This window comes from Mustela putorius, unplaced genomic scaffold, assembly GCF_011764305.1.
Source record: "Mustela putorius furo isolate JIRA1106 unplaced genomic scaffold, ASM1176430v1.1 tig00004033_pilon_pilon_pilon, whole genome shotgun sequence".
Lineage (NCBI taxonomy): Eukaryota > Metazoa > Chordata > Mammalia > Carnivora > Mustelidae > Mustela > Mustela putorius.
This window is the reverse complement of record NW_025422169.1, coordinates 2584866-2610215: the sequence shown is the minus strand read 5'-3', so window position 1 is coordinate 2610215 and position 25350 is coordinate 2584866. Positions and strand designations below refer to the sequence as shown.

General features: G+C 43.6%; 1 protein-coding gene across 2 annotated transcripts in view; it reads right to left on the bottom strand.

Moving 5' to 3' along the window:
- ITIH5 (inter-alpha-trypsin inhibitor heavy chain 5) overlaps window positions 1-25350 on the bottom strand; it is a 90254-nt gene that overhangs the window by 55076 nt on the left and 9828 nt on the right. Inside the window, exons 1-2 of one of the 2 annotated variants that reach the window (XM_004757953.3) lie at window positions 17357-17540; window positions 8514-8558 (exon numbers count right to left, since the gene is read on the bottom strand). In XM_004757953.3, coding sequence (XP_004758010.2) covers window positions 8514-8558; window positions 17357-17446 — 135 coding nt within the window. In that variant the 5' untranslated portion in view covers window positions 17447-17540. Of the gene's footprint in view, window positions 1-8513; window positions 8559-17356; window positions 17541-25350 lie in introns of those variants that run through there. The other variant, XM_045072336.1, reaches the window with a different exon arrangement.

The following is a 25350-nucleotide window of genomic DNA, read 5'->3' as shown; positions in this document are numbered from 1 at the left end:
AAGAAAGAAAAATCTCTTGAACTGAGAAAATTGTTAATTACCATCCACCACTTTATTTAAAATGTAAGCCAATTTTTAAAAAATATCAAGTAACATATGCACATGGTAAAAACTTCAAATTACACGAAAACCAAAGGAAACACAATGGTCTCCCTCCTGCCCTAGATCTACAGCTCTGTTCCCCAGAGGCAATACTTAAACTAACAGGTTTTGGTATTATCCTCCCATAAATACGTGCTGTGTTGATTTGCTCTAATTTCATCTAATGATACAGTGTGTCATCCTTTTGTATCTGTGCACATCCCAATCACCTCATGCTGCATAACCACTCTAAAACTGAGTGCTTTAACAACAGCAATCATGGCGTTTTCTCTTGCGGCTTCTGTGGTCAGGAATTCTAGAAAGACTTGGCTTGGGAGGGGGTGTGCAGTCAGAAGGTGGCTGAGCTGGAAGAGTGAGCTGCTGAGGCATCTCAACGCTGGCTGACATTTCTCTATCTCTTGTTGTCCCAGGACCCCTCTACATGGTCCTTCCACATGGTCAAGGTCAGGCGAACTCACAGCATGGACTACCTCACACATTAGTCCGACTGATGACTGGAGGCTAGAGGCTCCATGTGTGCACATTTCCCAACATCGAGGAGGAAGCTCTATCCCCTTTCATGCCCTAACCTTGAAAGTCACATGGCATCATTTCCACCATACTCTCCTGGGCAAGAGAGTTGTAAAAGTACATTCGATTTCAAAGGCAGAGGGTCCAGACCCTATCTCAATGGGAGGAGTAGAATATCAAAGTGCCACTATCTTTGAAAAATGCAATCTGCCACTGTACAAACAAATCCCTCTCATTCTTCTTTTAATAGATGCACACTACTTTCTTTTTATAGATGCTCTATATTTTAATTAACCAGTCCCCTATCATCCATCAAAGTTTATAATTATTTTTCCTGATTGTTTGCCCCTGCCCTCTGATTCAGCTACACCAGGGGTTGACAAACTAGCCACACGATTTTGTAAATAAAGTTTTACCAGAACATAAGTCATTTACGCCCATTCATCTGCATATTGTCTGTGACGACTTCCATGCTACAAAATAGAGCAGTTGTATAGTTTTGTAATTGTGACAAGCTATACAGCCTTGCAAAGCTTGAAGTACTTACTATCTACCCCTTTAAGTAAAAGTTTGCTGATCCCTTCACAATTTAAACAGATAAAACCCTGGTATCATTTACGTTGCTTTACTGATTGGTATATTTTAGGAGGAAATCTCAAATTATAGAGACCGCAGACATTTTTATTTGACTTGCACAATCTTTTAAAATTTTTCATCTAGGGGACAACATTTAAAAGTTGGAAAATTCACATGAAAGTCCATAATGCCCATTTGTCTTGGAACGGATAGTGGGGGCAACTCTGGCTGCCCATTCCCTCGTGACCATGAGCTGCTGGCACTAATTAATGATGGCTGCCACTCTAGACCAGACCCATGTCCTATGCCCCCAGCCCCTCACACCTGCCAATCCCAACTACCTCATGACATGAGGGCTGAGAGTGAGCAGCCATTTTCACTGTTTTTACTAGATTTTTTTCCTTATTCCAATCCTATTCTGCTCATCGATGTCCTCTGTTCTACTAGATTAAAAGTGGTCTCAATCTATACACCTATGGTCAGAGCAGTATTATTCACAGTAGCCAAAATATAGAAGCAACCTGTGTCCATTGATAGATGGAGGGATAAACAAAATGTGGCTTATATGTATAATGGAATATTGCTCAAAAACAGGAAGGAACTTCTGACACACGCTACAACATAGATGAATTTTTTAAAGATTTATTTATTTTAGAGAGAGCTGTCACAAGTAGGGGGAGGGCAGAGAGAGAGGGAGAGAGAGAGAATCTCAAGCACACTCTGCACTGACTACAGAGCCCAGCGCAGGGCTTGATCCCACAACCAGTAGATCATGACCTGAGCTGAGACCAAGAGTCAGATGCTTAACTGACTGAGCCACTCAGGTGCCCCAACATGGATGAATTTTGAAGACATTAAGCTAAGGGAAATAAATCAGTCACCAAAGGACAAATACTATATGGCTCCATTTTTATGAAATAGCTATCAGGTAATCAAATTCATTGACACAGAAAGGAGAATGGTCATTGACAGGGTCTGGGAGTAGGAGGAATGGGCGTTTAGTGTTTAATGGGTACAGAGTTTCAGTTTTGCAAAATGAAGACAGTTCTGGAGATGGATGGTGGTGATGTTTGTATTCGGTGTGAATGTACTTAATACCGCTACACAGGACACTTTACAGTGATTTTAAAAGGTAACTTTTATGTTGTGTGTATTTTAATATAATCATGAAAAAATTGAACAAAATTTTTTTGATGACCACAGATTCTTTGCTTTTCTTGCCGCTGAGAGGTGGAGTTGAATTCATTGAATCTTTGACTCTGGGCCACAGTGACCTACTGCTTTCTTCCTTTACATAAAGGTAGAGGGACAGTTGGGAAAAGAATTTAGCAAGTCCCCAGCTCAGAGGAGCACAGGGCACAACTGCACCTGCCTGCCACTCCAAATGAAATCTAGCTCCATCAGTAGATGATCCTTGCCCAACCCTGTTCTGACAATAATTTGGAATGTTTTTCACTTGGTGAAGAATCAAGAGTGGTGAACAATCATCACTCTGTGACGTCATGCTGACTTGTCCTTCCTCATGACATAACTGTCAATTATCATTTCATTAAACTTAAAATTAAAATGCGAAATTAGAAGACACCTGACAAAAACACTAAGATGAACCGTTACGGTAATTTTTTTGGCCTCAAATTAAGATCATGGATATGGTTGAAATTTTCCACAGTATTACATCAAAAATAGGACACATAGTTTATGGGCCCAAGAGACAGACTGAGAAAAGTTTCAAGAAACTATTTGGGTTTTATTGCTTCTGCCCAGTTACTGTTTTCCCACAGGAGTCCCCACTGTTCCTTAAGCCTTGTAGCCCTTGCCCTACTGGATAGCGCTCTCAGCCTAGAAGCTACTAAAGCCACTTATGTGCACAGCTACCCCACACCCAAGCTGCTCATCCCTTCCCCTGCCCCTCTGAGACCATACACAAGAGCAGGAGCCATGAATTATACCTTTTATTTATTTATTTTTTGCCCATGGCTGTCAGCATAGAGTAAAACTCGAAACCATTTATGGAATTGAATTTTAAAATCTTGAACAATGAAAGAAAAATACACATTCTCCCAACAGAAATAGTAATTAACTCGAATGTATTAACCACTACTCTAGATTAAATCCCATGAAGGACTGGGAATACTACCTGTGGATCCTTCTCTCAAGGCACTTAGGATCACCATGGGAAGAAAGGGCAAAAAATAGAAAGCAACATGGGAAGATACAGAGAGATGTACCTATTCACTCACTGCCTGGAAGACCTTCCAGAATTCAGAAGAAAGAGAAATCAGTGAGGTCTGTAAAAGTAAGAAAAGGTTTTAAAATAGACATAGAATTTGTTTGTGGTGAAGGAGTGCAAAAGAACATTCTAAAAACACAAAAGGCATAGAAGCAGGAAGGAGTCTTACTTAGCACATTCCTGGAACAAAGAATCGAACAGTTTAATTAGAAAGACGGGTGCATTGTGAGAACACTGGACAGGTACACAGGACTGTCAGGAAACCGACATGCCCAAGCCAGGGACAGAACCTGGAAAGGCAGAGATTCGTGAAAATGTCATAAAAACAAGGATATAAAACAGTTGCTTCAGTTTTTCCCAATGCACAGTTCTTAAAAATCCAACATGCTTTCCATATTTATAGTTAACTCATTATTTCATTTGGGGATGTCAACTGGAAAATCGGAGGCAAAATCAAGTCTTCCTGTGACCAAACAGTTTCTTCATTATTTTTCCTACAAAGGCTCAACAGATGGAAAAGCAGTTTGAGGCAGGGAGTGTTTTAATTAGCTGCTCAAGGGACCAAAGCCTTCTGTGTGACTCATGCGAGTCACTTAACATCAAGCCACCCAGAGGATGTCCTGAATTACCCAAGATGCCATCTGGAAATTAACTGAGCAATGTTTGGTCAGAACCAGGACTCTTCCCAGAAGATTAACCCTTTGTTGTCTTATTCTGGTCTAACGGTTCTCTAGTGACCATTAGAAGAAATCACTTTGGAGATGGCAGAGACCCTTAGAAACCTCATAACTCAGCATCCCCTCACTTTATAGCAGAGAAGGCTGGCACTGGGCTGTTGGTGGACCCTGGGTCCAAAGACCTTCACTGTACCTGCTTGTCTCTCATTTTTGAGAAAAGCTACCCAGCCCATGTTGTTGCTACATGAAGCAGAACACTTTCAGACAAGGCACCTCCCTAGGGACTGTGTTTGCCACCCGGGTGACACAATTTCACTTCCTCATAGACAGAGGGTGGCATTAGCTCTGAATTGCCATTTGTGCTAATACATTCTACTGAGCAACCTTTCACTATGATCAGAGGAAAGGAAAAAAAATGCAATTATCACCTTTACATAGAGAAAGAAACCCTACTCTATACACCTCGTATATAATTTTTATAATTTATATATTTATATATATTTATATAAATAAATTTATATATTTTTATATATTTTTTATACTTATATAAATATATAATTATACATAAATTACAAGAGAGAAACAAGAGAGAAACCACGATGGCTGGAGTCGCAACCAAAGCGACAGACACATACGTAGCCCCCAGTGAGATAACAACACCCAGCACCGTGCAGGCTGACTGTATTTTCTATCTACTTGTCGCTCTGGAGTTTGGAGCCTTGCTCTTCAAGAGACTGTCCTTCCCAGGGCAAGCTAATCCCTAAAGACAGCAAACTCCTCCTGTGTGAGCCCACCTGTCCAGAGCCCACACTCCCAGCCGCCTCCTTGGTGAACCTCCCAGACACCAAGGCAAGGTTCCCCTTTCCCCAAGTCACCCCAGAGCTAGATCCCGGACAACCAGAAACCAGCACGGTGCTTCCTGTTCCTAGGGACCTATGAGTGTAAAGTTCCTCCTTTGTGATGAGCAGTTCCAGGTCTCCATGTCTTACCATAACTGCTTAAAACATACTCCAAGTACAGATTTTAGAACACCTCCTATGAAGAAGATGCCAAGACCTGCTCCTGCCCCTGAGAGGTTAAGCGATGACAGTGAAAACCGGGTCACTCTCTGTCAAGGACCACGCTACTCAGATACAAAGATACCGCCTGCTTCTTCAAATACAAATTTTCTTGGTGTCTGTGTTGCCAAAGAGTGTCATAAAAAGGGTATCCAGTTAATTCAAAAGAAAATCAAGCAATCCCTGTGGTTCGTGAGTTGGCAGTGATAGGAGAGGAACAGCTGTTGCCGTCCACATTCTATTCATTAGTTAGAGAACATCTGGAGACCTTCAAATTAGTGTGGACAGCTAGAACATAAAACATAAGGAGATTCCCAGGATAAACTGAAGCTACAGAGGCTGACCACAGTCAGATCACACAAGGCCTTACATGTCCTTGGAATCTATCCTATATGTAACGTGGAGGCACCAAAGACATGTGCAAAAGGGAAGGAAGCATCAGGTCTACTGCTGGGAAGCTCATGCTTGTACCAGCTGGATGTATACACAAGGTTCATGGTAAAAAAAAAAAAAAAAGAAGCATAATGTATGTGAAAGTAAGACTTAAAATTCTTAGAGATGTCTGAGAAAATCTAAGTGATTATATAAATAATATAATTTTATACTTATATAAATATACAATTATACATAAATTACATATAAATTATACTATATGTTCTATATAATACATACCATATAAATTATAATAAAATTATAATTTAAATTAAATTATGCATAAATCATAATAAAATCTATAAATTATAAAAATTATATAAATATTCTTCTCCTACCCACTTAAGCCCCCATGTTGCATCACCACTTCCTTAAGGGTCAAGAAAATCTTTGAAACCAAAAACAAAAACTCAAAGGCTAGAAAGAAAAGATTAACTCATTTATTACTAAGGAACTTAAAACTTCTACATGAAAACATACTGTAAACAAAGTTCATCAACAAATGAGACATTGGGGTGGGGGGGATTCTTCCAATTCAGAAGACAGTAGCTCTCCATACAAAGATCTCTAACATACTGACCACTGGGGGATTAAAGACATAATAGAAAGATGGGTACAGGACATACACACACACACACAAATAATTCCCAGAAGAACCACTGTAAATGGCCAATAAATGTATAGGAAGAAAAAGTCTAAATTCCTAAGTAGTCAGGCAAATGTCAGTTAAAGGAACAATGAGACAACACTTTCTATCTAAGAGACTGACAAGCCAAAATGAGTGATTATATGTTTGGTGGCAGAAATGTGCATATTTATCATGGCTCATAGAAATGAAATTGATAAAGACAGAATTAAGAGCAGTAGTACTCAAAGGCAGTCTGACAGCTATCAAAATGTAAAATGCCCATGCACCTCTGATCCAGCAATCTTTCTATTGAAAATCTAGGTCATAGACTAAAAAGCACCCACATAACAGAATAAACAAAAAAAAAAAAACCCTCCTGCAGCATTTTTTACAGGGGTCAGAAAACTGAAGACAAATCGAAAGCTCGTCCACAGCCAAATGCTTAACAAATGATGGTGCGCCAACTACGGGGAATGTTTTTCACCACCTAAAAGAATGGATACAGTTAGGCCAAGTGACATAAGATTGATTGAAAATAATAAGAAATGGACCAAAAGATCTGTCCTTGACAAGGCAGTATGTGTGTTACGAGTACACACAGAAGCCGGAGGAGTGACTCAAATCCTGGTTCTGCCACCTCTTCCCAAACGTGTAGTCTTGGGTGAGTTAGTCAATCCCTCTGAGCCTCTGCCTTCTCATTTCTAACACCTCAAAGAACGGTACAGAAGTGACTGAGTATGACACGGGCGCACTTAGAACAATGCCAGGCACACAGCAAACCCTTGGCCAGCCTCAGCTGTCATTGTATGATCCCACTGATTGGCAGCGATGATCAGAAATCTCATATATGCGAATGTCTCTATTTCGACCATCTTCTGGCATGTTCTTTCTTTCAATGGCACCGTCACCTTCTCTGTTACTAAGACGCTTATGATTTATTTATTCACTTTGTCTTTTTCGTCTATTTCTGCCCCACTTCAGAATTCAAGGTCTATGAAAGACAGGGTCTTTGGTCTGTCTTGTTCATTACCGCCTTCCCAGTGCCTGCAGCGGTGCAGGGGAGATAGTAAGCATTCAAAAAAGTACCAGCTGGGATGAAGGCCTGCATGAACAAAAGAACACTTGTACAGGTCTTTCTGGTACACTATTCTCCAGGAGTCCCCGGTATTTCTGCACACTTTTTTGAGCAGAGGCTCTAACTACCTTTGTTCTGAATTGTCTTTTCAAGGATGTTTGAATACTGAACAGCTCTGGAAGAGGTGGGATCTCCCTCCAGAGCAAAGGGGAAGCTGGTTTAATATCTAGAATGATGAAGAGAACGTGCCCATCAGATCCCAGGAATGATACAAACACTGGCTCTCCCGCATGGCTATTCTGCGCGCAGTGATCGCCCTCTGTCTCTGACCCAGGAGTCTCCTGTGCTCTGCTGGCATCCAGGCAATGGCAACAAACCCTCTCCTTGGCTTGCAAGTTGGGGGAAGTCCAGATTCTTCGCAATTCTTGACATGTTTATGTTTGTCTATGGCTGTCTGTGATGATGTGAACGTGGAGACAAACACCGAAGAATGATTATGAGATTAACAAACCTGGGAGAAGAGAGGAGGAGGGAGAACCAAGCAGGGACTATCAAGAATCCAACTTCGCAGCCCGACAAAGACGGTACTGATCGTGACATGGGTCGTGGCAAAGCTAGAACCGACTCAGACACTGCCCAGGTATAGCGAGGCCCCGGAGGGATGCCTAGCCCCTGAGAACTGCTGCCAAATTCACATCCCAGGCCCGAAGGCATGTTCCCACATTCTGATCCATCTCTGCATACACAGGGGTAAGGAAGAACAGAGACGGGATCAAATAAGCTCTTCAACTTCCTGAACACACGCCCAAATTCCAATCTGATAGCCTCCAACACACACCGAGAGCCTTGCCCAACTCCATTCCATGGAGCTGTAGACGACCAACGTGAATTCTTTGCTTACTTCAGTTGTTTACTTCACTACAAAGCCTTTATTTCTCGTGTAAGAATGCCATAAAAAGTACAGGTTATTTAAGCTTTTTCATTTTTTGGAAAGGCTCTGAAACTCCATCCTTTGTCCTTAGAGCCCTACTGAAACAATGAGGTCTCTTTCCAGAAAGAAAATCCAGTTCAAGCAAGCCTTATAAAAGCTATGCTGTTTAATGTCAGCATTCTTCTGTGAGCAGCTTTGCACGCTTTGGAGGAGCCGCAAGCGACGGTAGGGCCTGGTTCAAAATATAGAGTAGTGAGGGCGCAGACACGGAAGCTGTCCCCGGAATATACATACCAGCCTTTGCAACAGTCGGGCTTGCCTTGGCACCCTGGGTCCAACCTACAAGGAGAAAAGAGTCATGAAATAGGATTGGGAGGTCATTGTGAAATGCATTACATGAGGGGGTTAAAATCAATTCAAATTCACAGAAGAGACAGTCCACCCTGAAAAGCAGATTGGACCTTTGATGAAGGAACAGTGGGCCTGGCAGTGGAACCCACCCCCCTCCGCCCTGGTTAACTGCTTCGACCATGATGGCGCTACCTCGTCACTTGCGTGTTCTTCCACCTGTCGGAGGAGCACGAAATGACGAGAGCAAAGAATTCATCTAATATCTGTACTTCATTTTATTCTATTTCTGCCTTGAAGCTCTTTGCTATTGTGTCTCTTACAGTGAGTAAATGTATTCAGTTCTACTCTGAGGGGCTCGGTTATTCAACTCAAAACTTTTGGAAACTCTGCAAGCAAAATTGAACTTACCTTGAATTTTCTCACTGTGTTTTTTCTGGTTATTTAAACTGTACTTTCCCACATGGGGAGGAGGGCTATGGGAAGGTGATAAAATCCTTATTTTAAAAAACTTGTATTAAGGGATCAGCCACTCTGGACTAATGTAAAAGTCCTAGCTGGTGGTTGAACATTAGTCATAGAAAATCACTGTTCAAATATTGCTGAGTAATAAACCATCCTTTCTGGAGGCCAATTTGATAATGTTGATCAAAAACTTGAAAAATATGGTCTTTATGCAGATCTTTTCTTTTTTAACAGCTCAAGGCTGTGTAACTTACAGACAATATAATCATTCACTTAAAGTGCACAACAATGTTGTCTAGTATAGTCAGAGTTGTGTACCCATCACCACCTTCAATTTAGAACATTTTTACTAGATCAGAATGAAACCCCATACCCTTTACCTGTCACCTGTCAAACACTAACCTACTTTGTCCCTGTGGATATGCCCATTCTGGACATTTCAAGAATGGAATCACATGATAAATAGTCTTCTATAACTGGCTTTTTTCACTTAACATAACCTTTTCAAGTTTGTCCCTGTTGTAGCATTTATCAGTATTTCGTTCCTTTCCGTGTCTTAATAATACTTCATTGTACAGATATAACATATTGTGTTTATCCATTCGCCAGGTGATGTTCAGGATTTTTCCAGTTTTGGGCTATTATGAATAATGTGAAACTTATATAAACATTCACATGCAAGTCTCTGTGTTGGACATAGATATCCAGGAGTAGATTATCTGGGTCATATGGTAAATTTAAGTTTCACTTTCTAAGAAATTGCCAAACTGATTTCCAAAGTGGCTGCAACATTTTTCCATTCCCATCGGTACGCATGCCTTTTAATTTAGAAATTCTACTTACAGAAGAGTACTGTAAGAGGGAAAAAGTAAGAAAATTTTTTGAACTTTTAAAACAATTGTTAATGATTAGAAATAGCCTAAAATATCTTTAAAAAGAGGTTTGGTTCAGTATATTATTCAGTATAATCAGTATATTATGATACATGGACTAATTACATGGCTATAGAAAATAATGATGTGTGGGGCACCACCTGGATGGCACAGTTAGTTAAGCATAAGGCTCTTGATTTTGGCTCAGGTCATTATCCCATGGTTGTAGGATCGAGCCCCGCACCAGGCTCCCCACTCAGTCGGGAGTCTGCTTGGGATTCTCTCTCCCTCTCCCTCTGCCCCTCCTGCTCGTGCTCTCTCTCTCTCTCTCCCTCAAATAAATAAATAAATCTTTAAAAAGAAAAGAATGGTGTTATCTATATTTACTGGCATCAACAAACATTCACTTTACTGGACTTCAGTGCTGTCCACCAAATATTTCTCTAGCTGTCTGCCAGAAGTATTGCATTATCTGGGCCCGTTGTGGGAAGGCAGATGGCCATGCACCTAGCTCCGCCAGTAAGTTAGGAATGTAAGTGGCATTCGTCACTCCTGGATCAAGTGATTTCACTACGGATGTATGATCCTACAGAATTGTTTTAGCTTTCTGGTACAGTAATTAGCAACGTGTGAAATGGCAGCTGCTTATAAAGCCAAACTTCCTAAGTGACAGCCATCAACCCAAGATGGACGGTTGTATAAGCAAGAAGTCAATGTGTGGTATTTAAGAAACTGAGATTTTTAAGACCTTGTCACCACAGAATAACTAGCCTATCCTGATTAATATATCCATGACACATTTCCAGTGACTATATCTGGTAACAAAACCTTACAGTTAATATGATCTAATTTTTGTAAGCGTAAGTGTTTGTATGTGTAGAATGTACACCACAGTGTAAATGGCTGCCACCTTTGCGTGGCTGAATTATTTTTCTTGAAACTTTCCCGTGTTATCTGAGTCTTTCAGTAATTAACACATTTTACTTCCACAACAGAAAAGGAAACAATAAAGATATCTCCAGTTGGTAAACTAAAGTCATAACAGTAACTGTTTTAATCTCTATCCTCCCTTGATCTCCCCTGGGCAGGAGGGTGGGACACACACACACACACACACACACACACACACACTATGGTATATATACTATTGTAAACTATCATTATAAGCCATTACAGAGCCTCCTATTCTATAGAACATGGAACAGGAGAGAGAGTACAAGATTTAATATCCGCCACCCTGAGTCCAAATGAGAACCAATTAGTAGGATGATACTAGTTTCTCTCTCTCAGACGAGGTGCTCTGCCTGAGATACTGTCCACAGAAAGCCAGAATAAGCATTCTGGGCAAGGTCTTTGCCAGCTCTGCCGGTTCACGTCGGGCCTTTCCCTTCCTCAAATTGTGGAATAGGCTGGGGACCACTTAACAGCTAAAGTCAGAAAGAAAGCCCAACCTCTCTCAGGTATTAAGATCTGCGATTGATCTCAAGTATTTTCTTTGAAGTTTCCTCCTCTGTAAAATAGCTTTTCCAAGAAAATAAACAAGCTTTAAGGAGAACAAGAGAAGTTGGTTTTTCATTTTTGAGATGACTATCTGATGTCTCAGGGGATCGCTATGGCAACGCTTCAGTCCAAGTTTAAAAGAGACGGAACCAGAATCAAAGCTTCCCAGTACAGAGAGTCTCCCGGTGCCAGCTAGGACTGGAACTGGAAATGACACCAATGTCGTCATCTTTGGTTTTAGTTAGGAATTCCTGATCCTTTTTATTGTTCGAATGTTTCCCAAAGCCTCACAAGAATTTGGGAGTAGAGTTTCAGGACAGATATGGAACTGACTCCCGTCCATTGTCAAGGGCGCCGTGAGTAGTAATGTCGAGAGCTTGAGGCTCCAAATCACAGACTTCAGAGAGGGCCTAAATAAAGTTCTTTTCTACTACTGAGCCGAGCTTGTTTCTTCAGCATTGGAACAGAAGATGTCCAGGCCACAATTTTAACTGAGAAATGTAAGCCATGATCCTTGCTGTCAAGGACCATACTATATGACTTGAAAGAAAGAAACGTACTCATGAAAACTTAATAGAAAGGATAGTTTTCATAAGTTACAAAGGAAATGGAAAAAAGGAGAGTTCTCTATGCCCCAGAGTAACCGTAAGAGGCTCTACATTGGAGGTACGGTTAAACCAGTGGCACAGGCATTGCTGGAGTGGGATGAAAGGGCAGGAGAGGGGCGCCTGGGTGGCTCAGTGGGTTAAAGCCTCTGCCTTTGGTTCAGGTCGTGGTCCCAGGGTCCTGGGATTGAGCCCTGAGTCGGGCTCTCTGCGAGGCAGGGAGCCTGCTTCCCCTTTCTCTCTACCTGCCTCTCTGCCTACTTGAGATCTCTCTGTCAAATAAATAAAATAAATCTTTAAAAAAGGGGAGGGGCCGGGAGAAACTGACAAAGCATCAGGTTCAATACAGGAACTACGCTGAGAAATAGCCTCAGAGGTCTACCACCGCCTCTCCAAACTTGTATGGACTAAGCAGCATTCACTACCAGGAGGGAGAGGGTTGGGGAAGATTTCCTTCGCACAGAAAATGTAGCAATACCACTGTTGGGGATGTGGAGTCTAGAATCTCCCATCTACATTATCAGTTAGCCAAGCTCTGGGCGAAAGATGGTGTAGGCATTGCTTATATATTCATAATTTGAATAACAGGGACTGTATCACCCCCCCGATTTATCACAGTGTTGGATCACAATTAAAGGAGAAGGGAACATTCCCAAAAGTCCATAAATGGGAAAGAGCATGGGAAAGAGGAAAAGAGTGAAACCTAATTCTAACCCGGGTGAAAGAAACTCAGAATATGCAGAACACAGACATTCCCTCCTGGCATGGGTGCCGTAATGACCCAGGCTGATTGTACAGAGATGTCTGGGTCCCATAACAGATCCAAGGGATGCTGCGTTTGGGCCAGCCTTAGCCACACCCCCATCTGGGGACAGAAGTGATGAGCTCCTAAAGGGCTCTGTACTGGGAACCTACCCACCAGTTGGCCCCCATTCCCCTGGGGGTGTTCTGATCTCAAAACCAAGAGCCAGGAACTCAGGAGCCAGGGCCTCCGAGATCTGCTAGAGGGCCTAACACGGAATCTAGGGCCATGGGTTGGAACATCACTGCAGTCACTGCCTGTCACCTGGGCTGAGAACAAGTCCTCTGGGAAGATTCCTGTTTGGGTAACTCGACATGCCTCGTACAAAAGTTTTATTCCTTCGGAGTAATGCTGATGCAGGATGTTTAGCTAATGACCATTTGCAATTCGGGGCGCCCATAACCTCAGCCATGGAAGAAGAAACTTCACTTTTGGGCTACAATTCCCAACAATTTCCAGGCAGGTTTATAAGGAAAAAAAAAAAGGCAACTGGACTTAGACAAGTCACTTTCTTCACCTGCGAAAAACAAGGGAATTGGACTTTGCCTCTAGGAAAATAAGGAGGAGATTTAGGAACCCTGCCCCCCCCCCAAAAAAGCTTCGGTCTCCGTCCCATGATCCCATCTTCCTAAATGGAACCAGCCAGCCAGTCGTTAGCTACAGAGAGCCAGTTGGGGTCTCTGACAGGAACCCGCACAGCAAGAAGGCAAGAATGCTTTCAACAGAGCATCCGAGGTGTGGGGGAGACTGCTGGGTAGGAAAATGAAGTCACATACAGATCACAGACCCGGTTCTCAATACGCCCTCTCCTTCCTCCTCCTTCTACTCAGTGAAATAGGAGATGGCTGGTTGGGGAGTGAGTAAATCTCTGGACTGTCTCCCACAATATCCTCCTTCCCATTCATCGGATGGCTCCTTTGTAACAATCACAGCCAGGCCCATAAAAGGAGACAGTCCTGAGTGGTCTGGAGCTCACAAAATCTTTTAGTAACTTCACTTTTTAAAGAGTTAAGAACAAAAACAAAAACAAAAACAAAAATTGTTTTCTTGATTCTTGATTTGTGTTTCCAGATGCAGAGGTCTGGTTCTGAGGGGCGGATTCTAAAATAACTAAAATTCCAGAAATTCTCAATTCAGGTTATCAGAAACGTATCCCCACCATCAATGCGGTATCCCAGGCATATATTGAACACTACCCGTATGCCGGGAGCCGCAAATAAAAAGCACATTGAAACAAATTCTATTAGGTTATAAATACAAAAGTGGCTTGGTCTTTGGAGGAGTCTGTAAAGCCCAGCCTTGGCATCCAGCACACCTGGGTTCTAATCCAGGTTCTGCACCTGTCACTCTGGTGTCACTCTCCCTGGGAGAGCTTCCCTGCTTCTCCTGGGAAGGAAGCAAACAGAGACTCTCCTTGCGGTGGTCATCAGAGATTTAAGCAAGCGCTCCATAAACAATGAAAATAGCTAATATCACTTTAGTGCTTACTGAATACATGTATTTCACGTGAATTAATCCACTAAATCTTCACAGCAACTGTGAGAGCAAGAGTGGATTTATTATTTTATTATTATTTAGAAGCTAATAAAATGTAAGCGTCAGGATCCCTCCCTCGCACAGTCCCTCAACAACGGCTGATGTCTATGGTGTCTGTCAGACTGTAAACAGGTGGCCTGTGTTGTGATCTCTTTATCATCCTAAATACATGTTCATTTTAGCACCTACATTTTGTAGTCCTAATTGGATATTCTTTTTCTTCAAAGAGGGCCTTACCAATGATGTAAACTTTACTTGCCTCTAAAAACCTAGATCCACCCCTGCCAATCACAGTAATAATTCTGTCTTGTAGACAATGAAACGGAGATCCAGAGAGGTTAAGTTACTTGCCCAGGTACACACAGTCAGTGCTGGAACGCAGATTTGAACCCGGGCAGTCTGGCTCCCCCTGGCTCCCACCATAGTCTCCATTGCTTCTCACTATTTTTACACAGAGCCGCTAGCGAACTCTCCAGAACATTAGGAACACTCAGTCTATTAGTGGTTATCGCTATTCTGTAAATTAAAAACTGTTTTTGTAGTAATAGGTATACAGCCCTATCCCAATTTAAGGACACAATATCAATCTGAAATTAGGAAAGAGATAAATCTGCGACAGGCTGATTTTATACAAGAGACTTCCTTTTTAATATTAGTTTCCTGAAAGATTCTTTTAAAGCAGTATTACTCTATGTGTGGTCACTGGTCATCTAATTCAGAATCACCCAGCCACCCCCCCCAAACCTAATGGATCTAATCTGATGGGGGTCTGTGTATTTTTTTTAAGATTTTATTCACTTGACAGAGAGAGGGAAAGAGAACACAAGCAAGATGGGGTGCGGGGGGAGAGCAGCAGGGAGAGGGAGAGGGAGAAGAAAGCTCCCCACTGAGCAGCGCCCGATATGGGGCTCAATCCCAGAACCCTGGGATCATGACCTGAGCCTACGGCAGATGCTTAACTTACTGAGCCACCCAGGGTATTTGATGAGCTCCCTGAGTACCATTTTGCATACCAAAGTTCGAAGACCACTGCTGAGAGCAGTCTCTTGCTATGGGTAATATCGTCTACAAATGGAGTGAAGGGTCAGAGAGGAGAAAGGAACTTGAATTTAAGGTGTTATTAGTAATACTGCCAATTAAAGGTAAGCAACAAGTGACAATGCAAGCTAATAGGCATGTTCATGGGCATTAAAATTTACATGAAATTGACATACTCGTTTACATTTACAAATTAAGTTTACGTGTAATTCTGAAGACCATAATTATGGAGAGTCAGCACTAAGGCCATCACCACATACTGTTCAATCTTCAAGATTCTTTTAACTGAGTTATTTCACCATCCCATTCTACAGATGAGTGAACAGAGACTCACAGAGAGTAAGTAACTCTCCGGAGAGTGTAGGACCAGGGTTTGGACCCAGGAGGGCTTGTTCTCGACAAGAACACTCTGGAGCCTGTGTTCTTAAATCCTACATTATTCATTCTCTCTCTCTCTCTCTCTCTCTCTCTCTCACACACACACACACACACACACGTTGTTGCTTTTTGTTTCTTTTTTTAATAGAGATAAAAAGGTAAAATTTGCAAACTTTCATAGAACTTCCTATCTTGGGAATTTTTGTCTGAGTCATTTTCAAGACGCATAAATCGCGCTATGGTTTGAAGGCAGCATGAAATCGCTAAAATGGGCCAAGGCCATGTTATTCTATGCAGGAAAAGTTTAGTGTGAAGCTTACTCGCACTGGCAGATGCCGGAGCTTTCATCCCTCCTCCTAGCTCATAAACAGAATCCTTGTTTCGGTTCCTCCCACACTTTCCTCCCTCTGCCCCCCCCCCAAAACTTTCAAGCTCTTTACCCCAAATCCTTCCTTCTGTGCTTCAGCAGCCCAAGCCTGATGGCAAGAGTGCTGCCACTGTACCAAGCGCTTTAGGAGTGTTAACTCTTCAATCCTTAAAACCCTATTATTTCCCACAATTTCTGGACCCAAAGCGGGCCCTTTCCCCCCCTCTACCTTTCACCCTCCTCGAATCTGTCCTGTTACTCCTCCTGACGACGCTATGTGAGAAGGACCCTTTCTTTCATTGTGCAGAAAACACATCCCAGTGCAGAGTCAACAAGAGAGTAACCGTCTTCCAGATGTGCTCTTCAAAGCGAGCTGCTGGAGAACGGGGAGGAAAAGTATGCCTACTTCTCTCTTGTTCCCATCATCTGAAATATGCTTTAAGCTAAACGATTCTGTGATGCGTGTAGAAACAGTACCAGGAGATGCCTACTTTAACTGGGATACAGCCACCCCCTGCCCATTGATATTTTGGTCAGTTCCTTTTATATTTTTCAAAAAGCTTTTCCGTTTCTCGGGCATGGCAGTGAGATCTCATACTTGCGGGTTTATCCACCTGTGAGCTGAGCCCTTCAGAACACAAACTCCGGCAGATGCACAAGTTGCTAACTCCGGTAAGTGCACACTGGGTTTTTGGTCCTCCCGGACCATCAAGCCACCTTTGAACTGCTAACCCACTGTTAAGAGCCTGATGGGAAAGTCAAGTCCCCCTGGTTTTCAGATGGGGAAAGTGGAGGAGAGTCTGCAACTTCTAGATGGTGTTTTTCTCTGAACTGCTAGGAACAACAGCAACACCACCCCACCCCATGCGTGCATCTTAAAGGAGAAACTGTAGCTAGCTTGGGCTCGCTCTCAAAACTGACACCATCCACAACAGGAACCAAGATTTGGTTCTGCGGGGCTTTCAAACCCCAGGAACAATTCTGCGGAAAGTTCATCCAAACTCTCTCCAAGAGTGACCAACAGATGGGGACGCTTGCGAGCAGAAGGTTGGGGAATGCAGAGAAGGGGTGACGATATGACGGGAGGTGGGGGTGATCTCTCCCTTCCCTGCGTCCTGCAGCCATTCAAGGGCGTCTGTCCAACAGCCACGCGCCCGAAGAACGCGGCGGGAAGGGGTGGCAGCCCGCGCCCGGGGCCACCTCTAGGTCCTCCCACTTCTACTTACTCGGTCCGAAGTGTCATCCCGGGTCCGCGCGTCTTCCAGAGACCCCGCGCAGAGCGGCAGCCCCAGGCACAGCCCCAGCAGCAGGAGCATGGCGGGGGCGAGAGCGCGGCGGTGCCCTGGGACCAGGCGGGACGCGCGCGGGGGACAGCTCCGCGGCTCGGCGGCTGCAGACGTGCTCCGCCCCGCCGCCCTCCGGGCCCCGCCCCCCGCGCGCCCCGCCCCCGGCCCGCCCCGCGTCCACCCAGGTCCCAGTCGGGTCCCAGTTGAGGCCCTACCGCCCCAGAGAGAGGCTGCCCCCGCTCGCCACGGGCTCTCCTCCGCGGCCCGCCCTTCAGCTCTGCCTTGTGCAGACACCTTCAGGGCTTGGGACACCTGCCACCGGACCCCAAATCCTTCTCTCCTGCAAGGTGTGAAATGATTTCTACAGGGTGGCTTAAATTCCTGCGGCAGGAGGATACGGGAGAAGCTGGCCTGACCCTCAGTACACAGCCCACCCCCCCACCTGCTCTATATACCGCCCCCCCAACACACCTGCTGTGTATACCTCCATATTCCCCTCACCTGCTGTAAATACTACCCTTCCCTGCCGTATATACCAATACCCCCCATCCGTTCTACATACAACCCCGACCCACTCTATATTCCACCTGCCCTCACCTGCTAGCATAAAGCCAACAGGAGACCTGCTTACTTCTGCCCAGAGAGCAGCACATGCCTCCTGGCATCCTGCCTTCATGCTTAGAAGCCAAATCAAGGGACGCAAATTACTAGTCTACTGCAGAAAGTGTCAGCAATGTTGTCCCCTTTTATGCGGTTCTGGCCAAAGGGGGCAGAAAAGGAGAGGCTAGAACGGCACCGTGTAGCAGTGTTTCTAAGGCTTTGGTTATTAATCATGGAAATGAATATCACTGGGTATGTTAGTTACAAACCATTGGTGATATTTTGTCCAGCCATAAGAATTATTGCCTGCCAACCATCCACACGCCGCTTTTACACCCTGCACTGTCTTTTTCTCTGCTGGACACACAGTGTTGCTAGAGCCACTTGTTTATTTCAAGTTTCAAAGGCCAATCGCTTCAAAGACATATTCTGTCTCTCTAGAAACTGCATCTAAATCCATGAGCTGAATGAGAGTGAGAAACTGACCAAAACCGGGATGGCCAAGAACAGAAAAATGGCTAACTCAAATAATGGCACATCCGTCCTCTGGAATATTATGCAGCCATTAGATAAGAATCCACAAGGTCTGTAGAACATGAAAAATGTCTACGGTGTAATCTAGAGCAAAAAACCAGATTACATAACCCTATCAACAATATGATTATAATCAGATAAAAATACAGATACACAAAAATGTGGACATAGAACTAGGGAAAGAAAACATGAAAAACAAAAAGAACTGGTGTTTATGGTGACAGCTCTTCTTAAAATATTTTGTTTACTCTTATTGAAATGCTGTTTGTTCAACAAAGACATTAGGAGATTAGGGAGAAACAGGTTGCCATTGTAAAAGAAAGGAAAGAAAACCCTTGTCTTTAGCAGTTAATCATTTCCACCCCTAACCACTAAGTGAAACACACTCAACCAGTAGGAAGCAACAGCAGCCCGTCCAGCAAGATTTTACAACCAAATCCCTAGTAAGGGAGAACTCTGAAGCAGGTTAAAGGATTATTTTTAGTTCTTCAACATAAATTCATCATGAGGTTGCCAATGTACCCCGCACCGAGGCTGACGCAGGAATGTGGCAGCACAGGAATCATGTGCACACACACACCCCCCTCTTTCTAACTAAGGAGGACAGTCCTCAGTCTTCTGGAATCAGAGCCTGCCATGTCCCCACCCCCCTGAAGGAAATACCTACTTGTGAACGGAAAGTTGAATTGGAACAAAGCCCAGTTCTTTGAAAGGCGACAACAGCAACTATGATCTCAATCCTCCAAGAGAGCTGGGACCGCATCTTTGTCTTCCCCTTCCTACTGCTTCCCTCAGTGTCTCAACTCTCTTTTTTGGCCTTCTATCTGCTCTTTTCCCAAATCTGTCCCAACTGGCTTCTGCAGAGGTCCAGCGTCAAGGAACAGTTTTCCTTTCATCTTGTAGGACTCTCCAGTTCTACTGTATGCCATGGGGCTGGGGCTTATGATGTGCAATTGAAGGCCAGCTTTACCAGTGGGATCAGAAATTCCTTGCAGAAGAGCATCTCCCACAAGTTCTAGTGCTGTACTAAATGTATGGTTAGCACCTAATGAACATTTGATGAAGGAAATTAGGACACGCGAGGCCCGGCGGTAGGAGCCTGCGCTGGCTGTGCCAGGGATGAGGAAGGCTGGGCTATAGTCCCAACTTGGCCACTATCTAGCTACAGGACTTAGGAGAGTTTCCAAAATTCCCAGTATTTGCAAATGATAATAGCCTAGGTTTCTTTGTGACTTGTGATCATCTGCAGGACTGAATAGGGACAGTCTTTAAAAGCTAGGTAGGTGTAATAAAATTAAGACCCAGTGAAAGTCTTCCAAAACTGTTCACAAACATAGGCCATGATTTATATTGACCTCATAAATAAGGATAAAAAATTAACTGTCCCCCCAAAAAGGGGTGGAAAATTAATATAACAAAATTACTTTTTAAATTTAAAAATAAATAATTAACTGTCCCCACAAACATTTGTCTTTTGAAGTGATGTTTCTCACTTCACCTCGAGGGGAGCTGGTTTACTACTTTGAGGCTACTAAGCTTTTAGAACCTCAGAGCTCAAAGCTCAAACCTCAAGACTGCAAAGGACATCTAGCGCACTCGGGATTTTTCCACCGAGACACCTCACAGTCTTGCCCAGGACCTCACTCCGTTAGAGACAAGTCTCTGGCAAGGCCCCAGGTGTTCGCGGACGGAATCTAGCGTGGAGCTCAACAGCAAGGGCTTCCGGGAGGGGGACGAAGAAGAGCTGCCTCGCCCAGGTCAGAGAGGGCCTCTGTGCCAGCTCTTGCTAGGAAATGGCTCCCTGAGTGACTGAGGGTGAGCTGAGGGTCCCAAAATTTTAGCATCAGACTCATTAGAATTAGGAGCTTTCTCCTGCTCTTCCACTTGAGACGGCCCACCGATGGCTAAGCCTGCCAGGGCAGAGGCTGAAGAGGAAAGGGGGGGTTGTTGTCCATTTGTTCGCTTTTCCTCTCCCTTGAATGTGTACCCTGAAGCCCCAGGTGCCTCTGTCTAGCTGTTCGGAGATTCAAGCCCTCCCCAGGTCCTCTGCGCTCCCCCTTCGGTCCCTCCTTTGCGCCATGCTCCTTTTTGAGTGTCTATGAGGCCATTGTTCTAATCTGGGTCAGCTATTTTCTCCCCCCCCCCATCACCCCCACCCCAGTCTCACCTTTTTATCTACTTATATGGCCTTGTGGTTCTCTTGGACCCCTGACAACTTTGCATAGTTGCTACAGTTCCTTACAACCTTGGCTTTTTTTGTTTTTTCCTTAATCAAAAAGCCTAGGGAGGAAATGGATTCCCTTCAAAGTTGGCTCCATATTTCTCGGGATATCTTGGGAGTCTAGTTACATCCACTTTTTTACCCATTTTACCAACCACGGAGTTTTACCCAAGGAGAAGATCTGGGGAAACAGAAACAGAGAATACAGTTTTCTAATTTCTTCTGATGATGACTTGCGGAATTAATCAACTAATCACAAAGTGTAACACATCACATTTGATTTTAATATGGTTTCCTAAACAGCCTCTAGCCCTCTCTTGACCTTTGCCCTTCATGGATTCTTCTTTCCGGAATGCCTCTCAGTGGCTCCCCACCCAATCCTGCAAATGTCACTTCCTCCACAGTCCTGGTCAAGTAGACAGGGGCTAGTCATACCGCTGATGGAGCCCCCATCTCTGTGTTTACATGTCTTTCTCACTCAACCAAGACCCAGGAAAGGGCAGGCTCCACGTTTTATTCATCTTTATATGCTTTAATGAATGAGTAAAGAAGACTCGGTTAGAATGGTCTGCTTTCCATATTGTGCATTTCACAGAGAATTTGTATAACACCAGCCTGCGTGGCCAGCGACCGGACACAAGACCAGAGACAGAGTATTGACCTCTCTGGAGGTATATATCTTCAAAGAAAACATAATATTGACTCCTCAACTTCCAAAAACATTTTAACCCACAATTATCCCACTTTATTATTTACCTGTCTTTCTAAGAGTCATCATTACAAGAACTGGGGGGAACAAGTGAACTTTAGACCCTCAATACAATACCCTATGGGATGCTCAATGTTCTCTTAGACTATCACATTCCTGATAGACTTAAATTCTACATGGGGAAGGAAGCAAGCTCTAATCTGACAATTCACAACTCTTACTTCTATTTTTCTATCCCAGACACCCTTGTTCCTTCAAGGATCTCTCCTCAAAAAGTCTGCTTTCAGAGACTGCTACATTCTGTCTCCAAACACATGCACAGGAAGCATCTCCCTCCCTTGGAAAATTTTAAGGTTTATATGTAGGAATATAATTTTAATATTCCCTAAGTCATCAGAAGGCACAAGTAGCACTAGTTTTACCTTATTTCCTCTTGCCAGTTCTTCACTGTTGGGTATTAGCTGTGGATGGCTGTCTTTATCTTCTGCATCTGCATTAATGTGTGAGTCCAAGCCAGCAAATACGTCTGGAGAAATATTTGTCAGCTGAACAATGCTTTGTCCCTATAGAAATGCTCCTTAAACAATGAACAATCTCAGTGCCAAGTGAAGAATCCTTTTTGTTTTCTTTTGGCAAGATGCCTAGAGCAACAAGTGGTGTCCTGGTTTTCTGGGCTTTGACGTGGAACCACAGAAGACATGGACTAGCACAGAGAATCCACTGCTGCTGTCGTGGAGGTGAACATTCAGTTCTGTCTGCCTCAGTGCCCAGTACTAATGCCCTATGCTGTCTCTGACTCCAGGGCATGAAGACAGAGAAGCCAGTGAAACCTGCAGTTGCTCTACAGGGTGGGTTTTCTCCCTGAAGAGTTGCCAGATCCCTTCCAGACACATGTTGGGGGATGTCCAGAGAACTTGCCCTGAAAGCCACAGGTGTGACTTTGGAAGACTCTTGACTGAAACAAAACAATGCTGGTTTTGTGGTTGATGCTGACAGACATAGTGTACTCCATGAATCATACCTAACAACAGAGCTGTCATCAGGTTCTTTCGGCGGTGCTCATGAGCTTGTTGCTTGCCAGCAAGCCAGCAACCCTCCTGTCTATGGAACATATGCAGCAGGTTTGGGTCTCACAGGTGCAGACTTGCTGAACAAAAATTTGCAATCCTTTCCTTCCTACATCTCAAGGTTTTCCCATATCGAGCTCCCATTCTCCAGTGGAAAGCAAACTTTACTCTTGCCAATTCATGATACATCACCAATATGGGTTTGTTTTTTGTTAAATTATTGTTTTCTTAAGGTTCTTTGTCTTCTTACCTATCCATTGGATTGGTTCTGAATTGGTTCTGAATTCCATCAACAGGGAATGGAGTGGAGATATGAAGGAAGGGCTTCTGGTCCTTGGTCACCACCTGTGTTGTGGACTGAATGTTTGCATCTCTTCCAAATTAATCTGTGGAAGCCCTAATCCCCAGTGTGATGGTGTCCAGAAGTGGAGCCTTCAGGAGGTAATTAGAACTAGATGAGCTCAAGAGGGTGGGGTTCCCATGATGGGATTCACATCCTTTTAAGAAGAGCTGTGTAAGGACACAGTGAGAAAACCACCGTCAACAAGCTAAGAAGAGAATTCTCACCAGGATCTGAATTGGCTAGCACCTTGATCTTAGACTTCCAGTCCTTAGAACTCTAAGAAACACATGTTGTTTCAGCCACCCAGTCTGTATATTTTTGTGACAGTGGCCTGCCGCTGACTGATACAAACTCTCCATGCTGGTGTGTGTGTCACCCCATCTGGTTTAGGACCATATGTCTGCCGCTGTCCTCGACTCCACTCAGTGACTCGAGTGCCCGTGTGGCCTCTGGTTATAAGGTTCATCTCCATCTACCCCAAGTCCCCTCCTTCCATTCACAAGGCCCTTCCAGGTCTGCTGACTTTCAGTATCACATGCCTACCATCTTCAGTCATCTAGGGAAACCTGGACTCTTCCTCTCTCCATTAGCACCTCCGTTGGACTTACTGAAGAGTTCCTAGACATGACCCCCATAGCACAATCCACAAAGCAAAAAATCATTCAACTGGACTTCACCAAACTCAAAACTATTGCTTATAAAAAATAACTCACAGGGACGCCTGGGTGGCTCAGTTGGTTAAGCAGCTGCCTTCGGGCAGCTGCTTAACAGGTCATGATCCCAGCATCTTGGGATCGAGTCCCGCATCAGGCTCCTTGCTCTGCAGGGAGCCTGCTTCTCCCTCTGACTCTGACTGCCACTCTGTCTGCCTGTGCTCGCTCTCACTCACTCTCTGACAAATAAATAAAATCTTAAAAAAAAATACCTCACAAAGAGGATAAAAAGAAAGCTATAGACTGGAAGAAAATATTTGCAAATCACTTAGCTAATAAACCACTTGTCTAAATTATCTCGTACTTAAGACTATGTAAAGAACTCTCCAAACTCACCTATAAACAATCTTATTAGAAAATGGACAAAAGATATGAACTGACATTCACAAAGAGGATGTATGTATTGCAGATAAGGACATGAAAGATGTTCAGTATCTCCAGCTATCAGGGAAATGCAAATTAAAACCACAACAAAATATCACTACACACCTATTAGAAGCACTATGATAATTTTTTAAAAACCTGGTAATACCAAATGCTAGCAAAGATGCAAAAAAAAAAAAAAAAGGGTCTCTTGGAATTGAAGGTGGAACTGTAAAATGCTAAAGCCACTTTGGAAAACAGTGTGGAAATGTCTTAAAAACAAAAACAAACAAAAAACCTACATTTACCACACACCATACAACCCAATCCCACTCTCATACATTTACCCCAGAGAAATAAAATCACAAAACCTGTGCATGACTATTCATAGCAGCTTTATATGTAAAGACCAAAAATCTGGAGACAATCCAAATGTTCTTCCAAGGGTAAATGAACTAACAAGCTATGGAACATTCACCTCCATGGACTACTACTAGGCAATGAAAAGGAACAAAATACTGATACATCCAACATCTTGAATGGATCTCAAGGGCTTTATGCTGAGTGAAAAAATCCTGTCCCAAAAGACTGCATATTGTAGGATTTCATTCGTATGATGTTCTTGAAGTAATAAACTTACAGAGGGATACCTGGGTGGCTCAGTTGGTTAAGCATCTGCCTTCAGTTCAGTTCACCATCCCAGGGTACTTGCTCAGCACGGAGCCTGCTTCTCTCTCTGCCTGCCACTTCCCCTGCTTGTGCATTCTCTCTCTCTTTCTCCCACTCTCTCACTCTGACAAATAAATAAATAAAATCTTTCAAAATAATAATAATAAACTTACAGAAGTAAAGAAGAGATTAGTGTCTATGTGGTGTAGGGATGTGAGGAGGGAGGCACTGGGTGTGATACACAGGAGTGAGATTTTGAGGCACATCACGGGGGTGAAACAACACTTGTGCCTCTTGGCTGTGGTGGTAGTTACAGGTGGTAGTTACATGTGTGACTGGCTGCAGGCAACTGAACACACACATGCATGCAAGACTGGTGAAGTCTAGGTGAGTCTGTGAGGTACCAATGACAATGTCCCTGATTCTGATGTCGCACAGGAGTCACATGAGATCTTACCAGTGAGGAAACTGAATGAAGGGCACAGGGATAGAATGTACTATTTTTACCACTTCCTGTGTACCTATAGTCATCTCAAAATAAAATAAAAGTTAGAAAATAAAGTTAACTATACTCTGTGTTCTTGTGGAAAATGGGGCACACGGTGGAGAACAGGGCAGTGAAAGGAAGGAAGGACCTTTTTCTGCTATTTTTCCAGGAAGTGTGCGTGTATGTGTGTGTGGGGGTCACCTCCTATCTTCTCTATACCATGGTCAC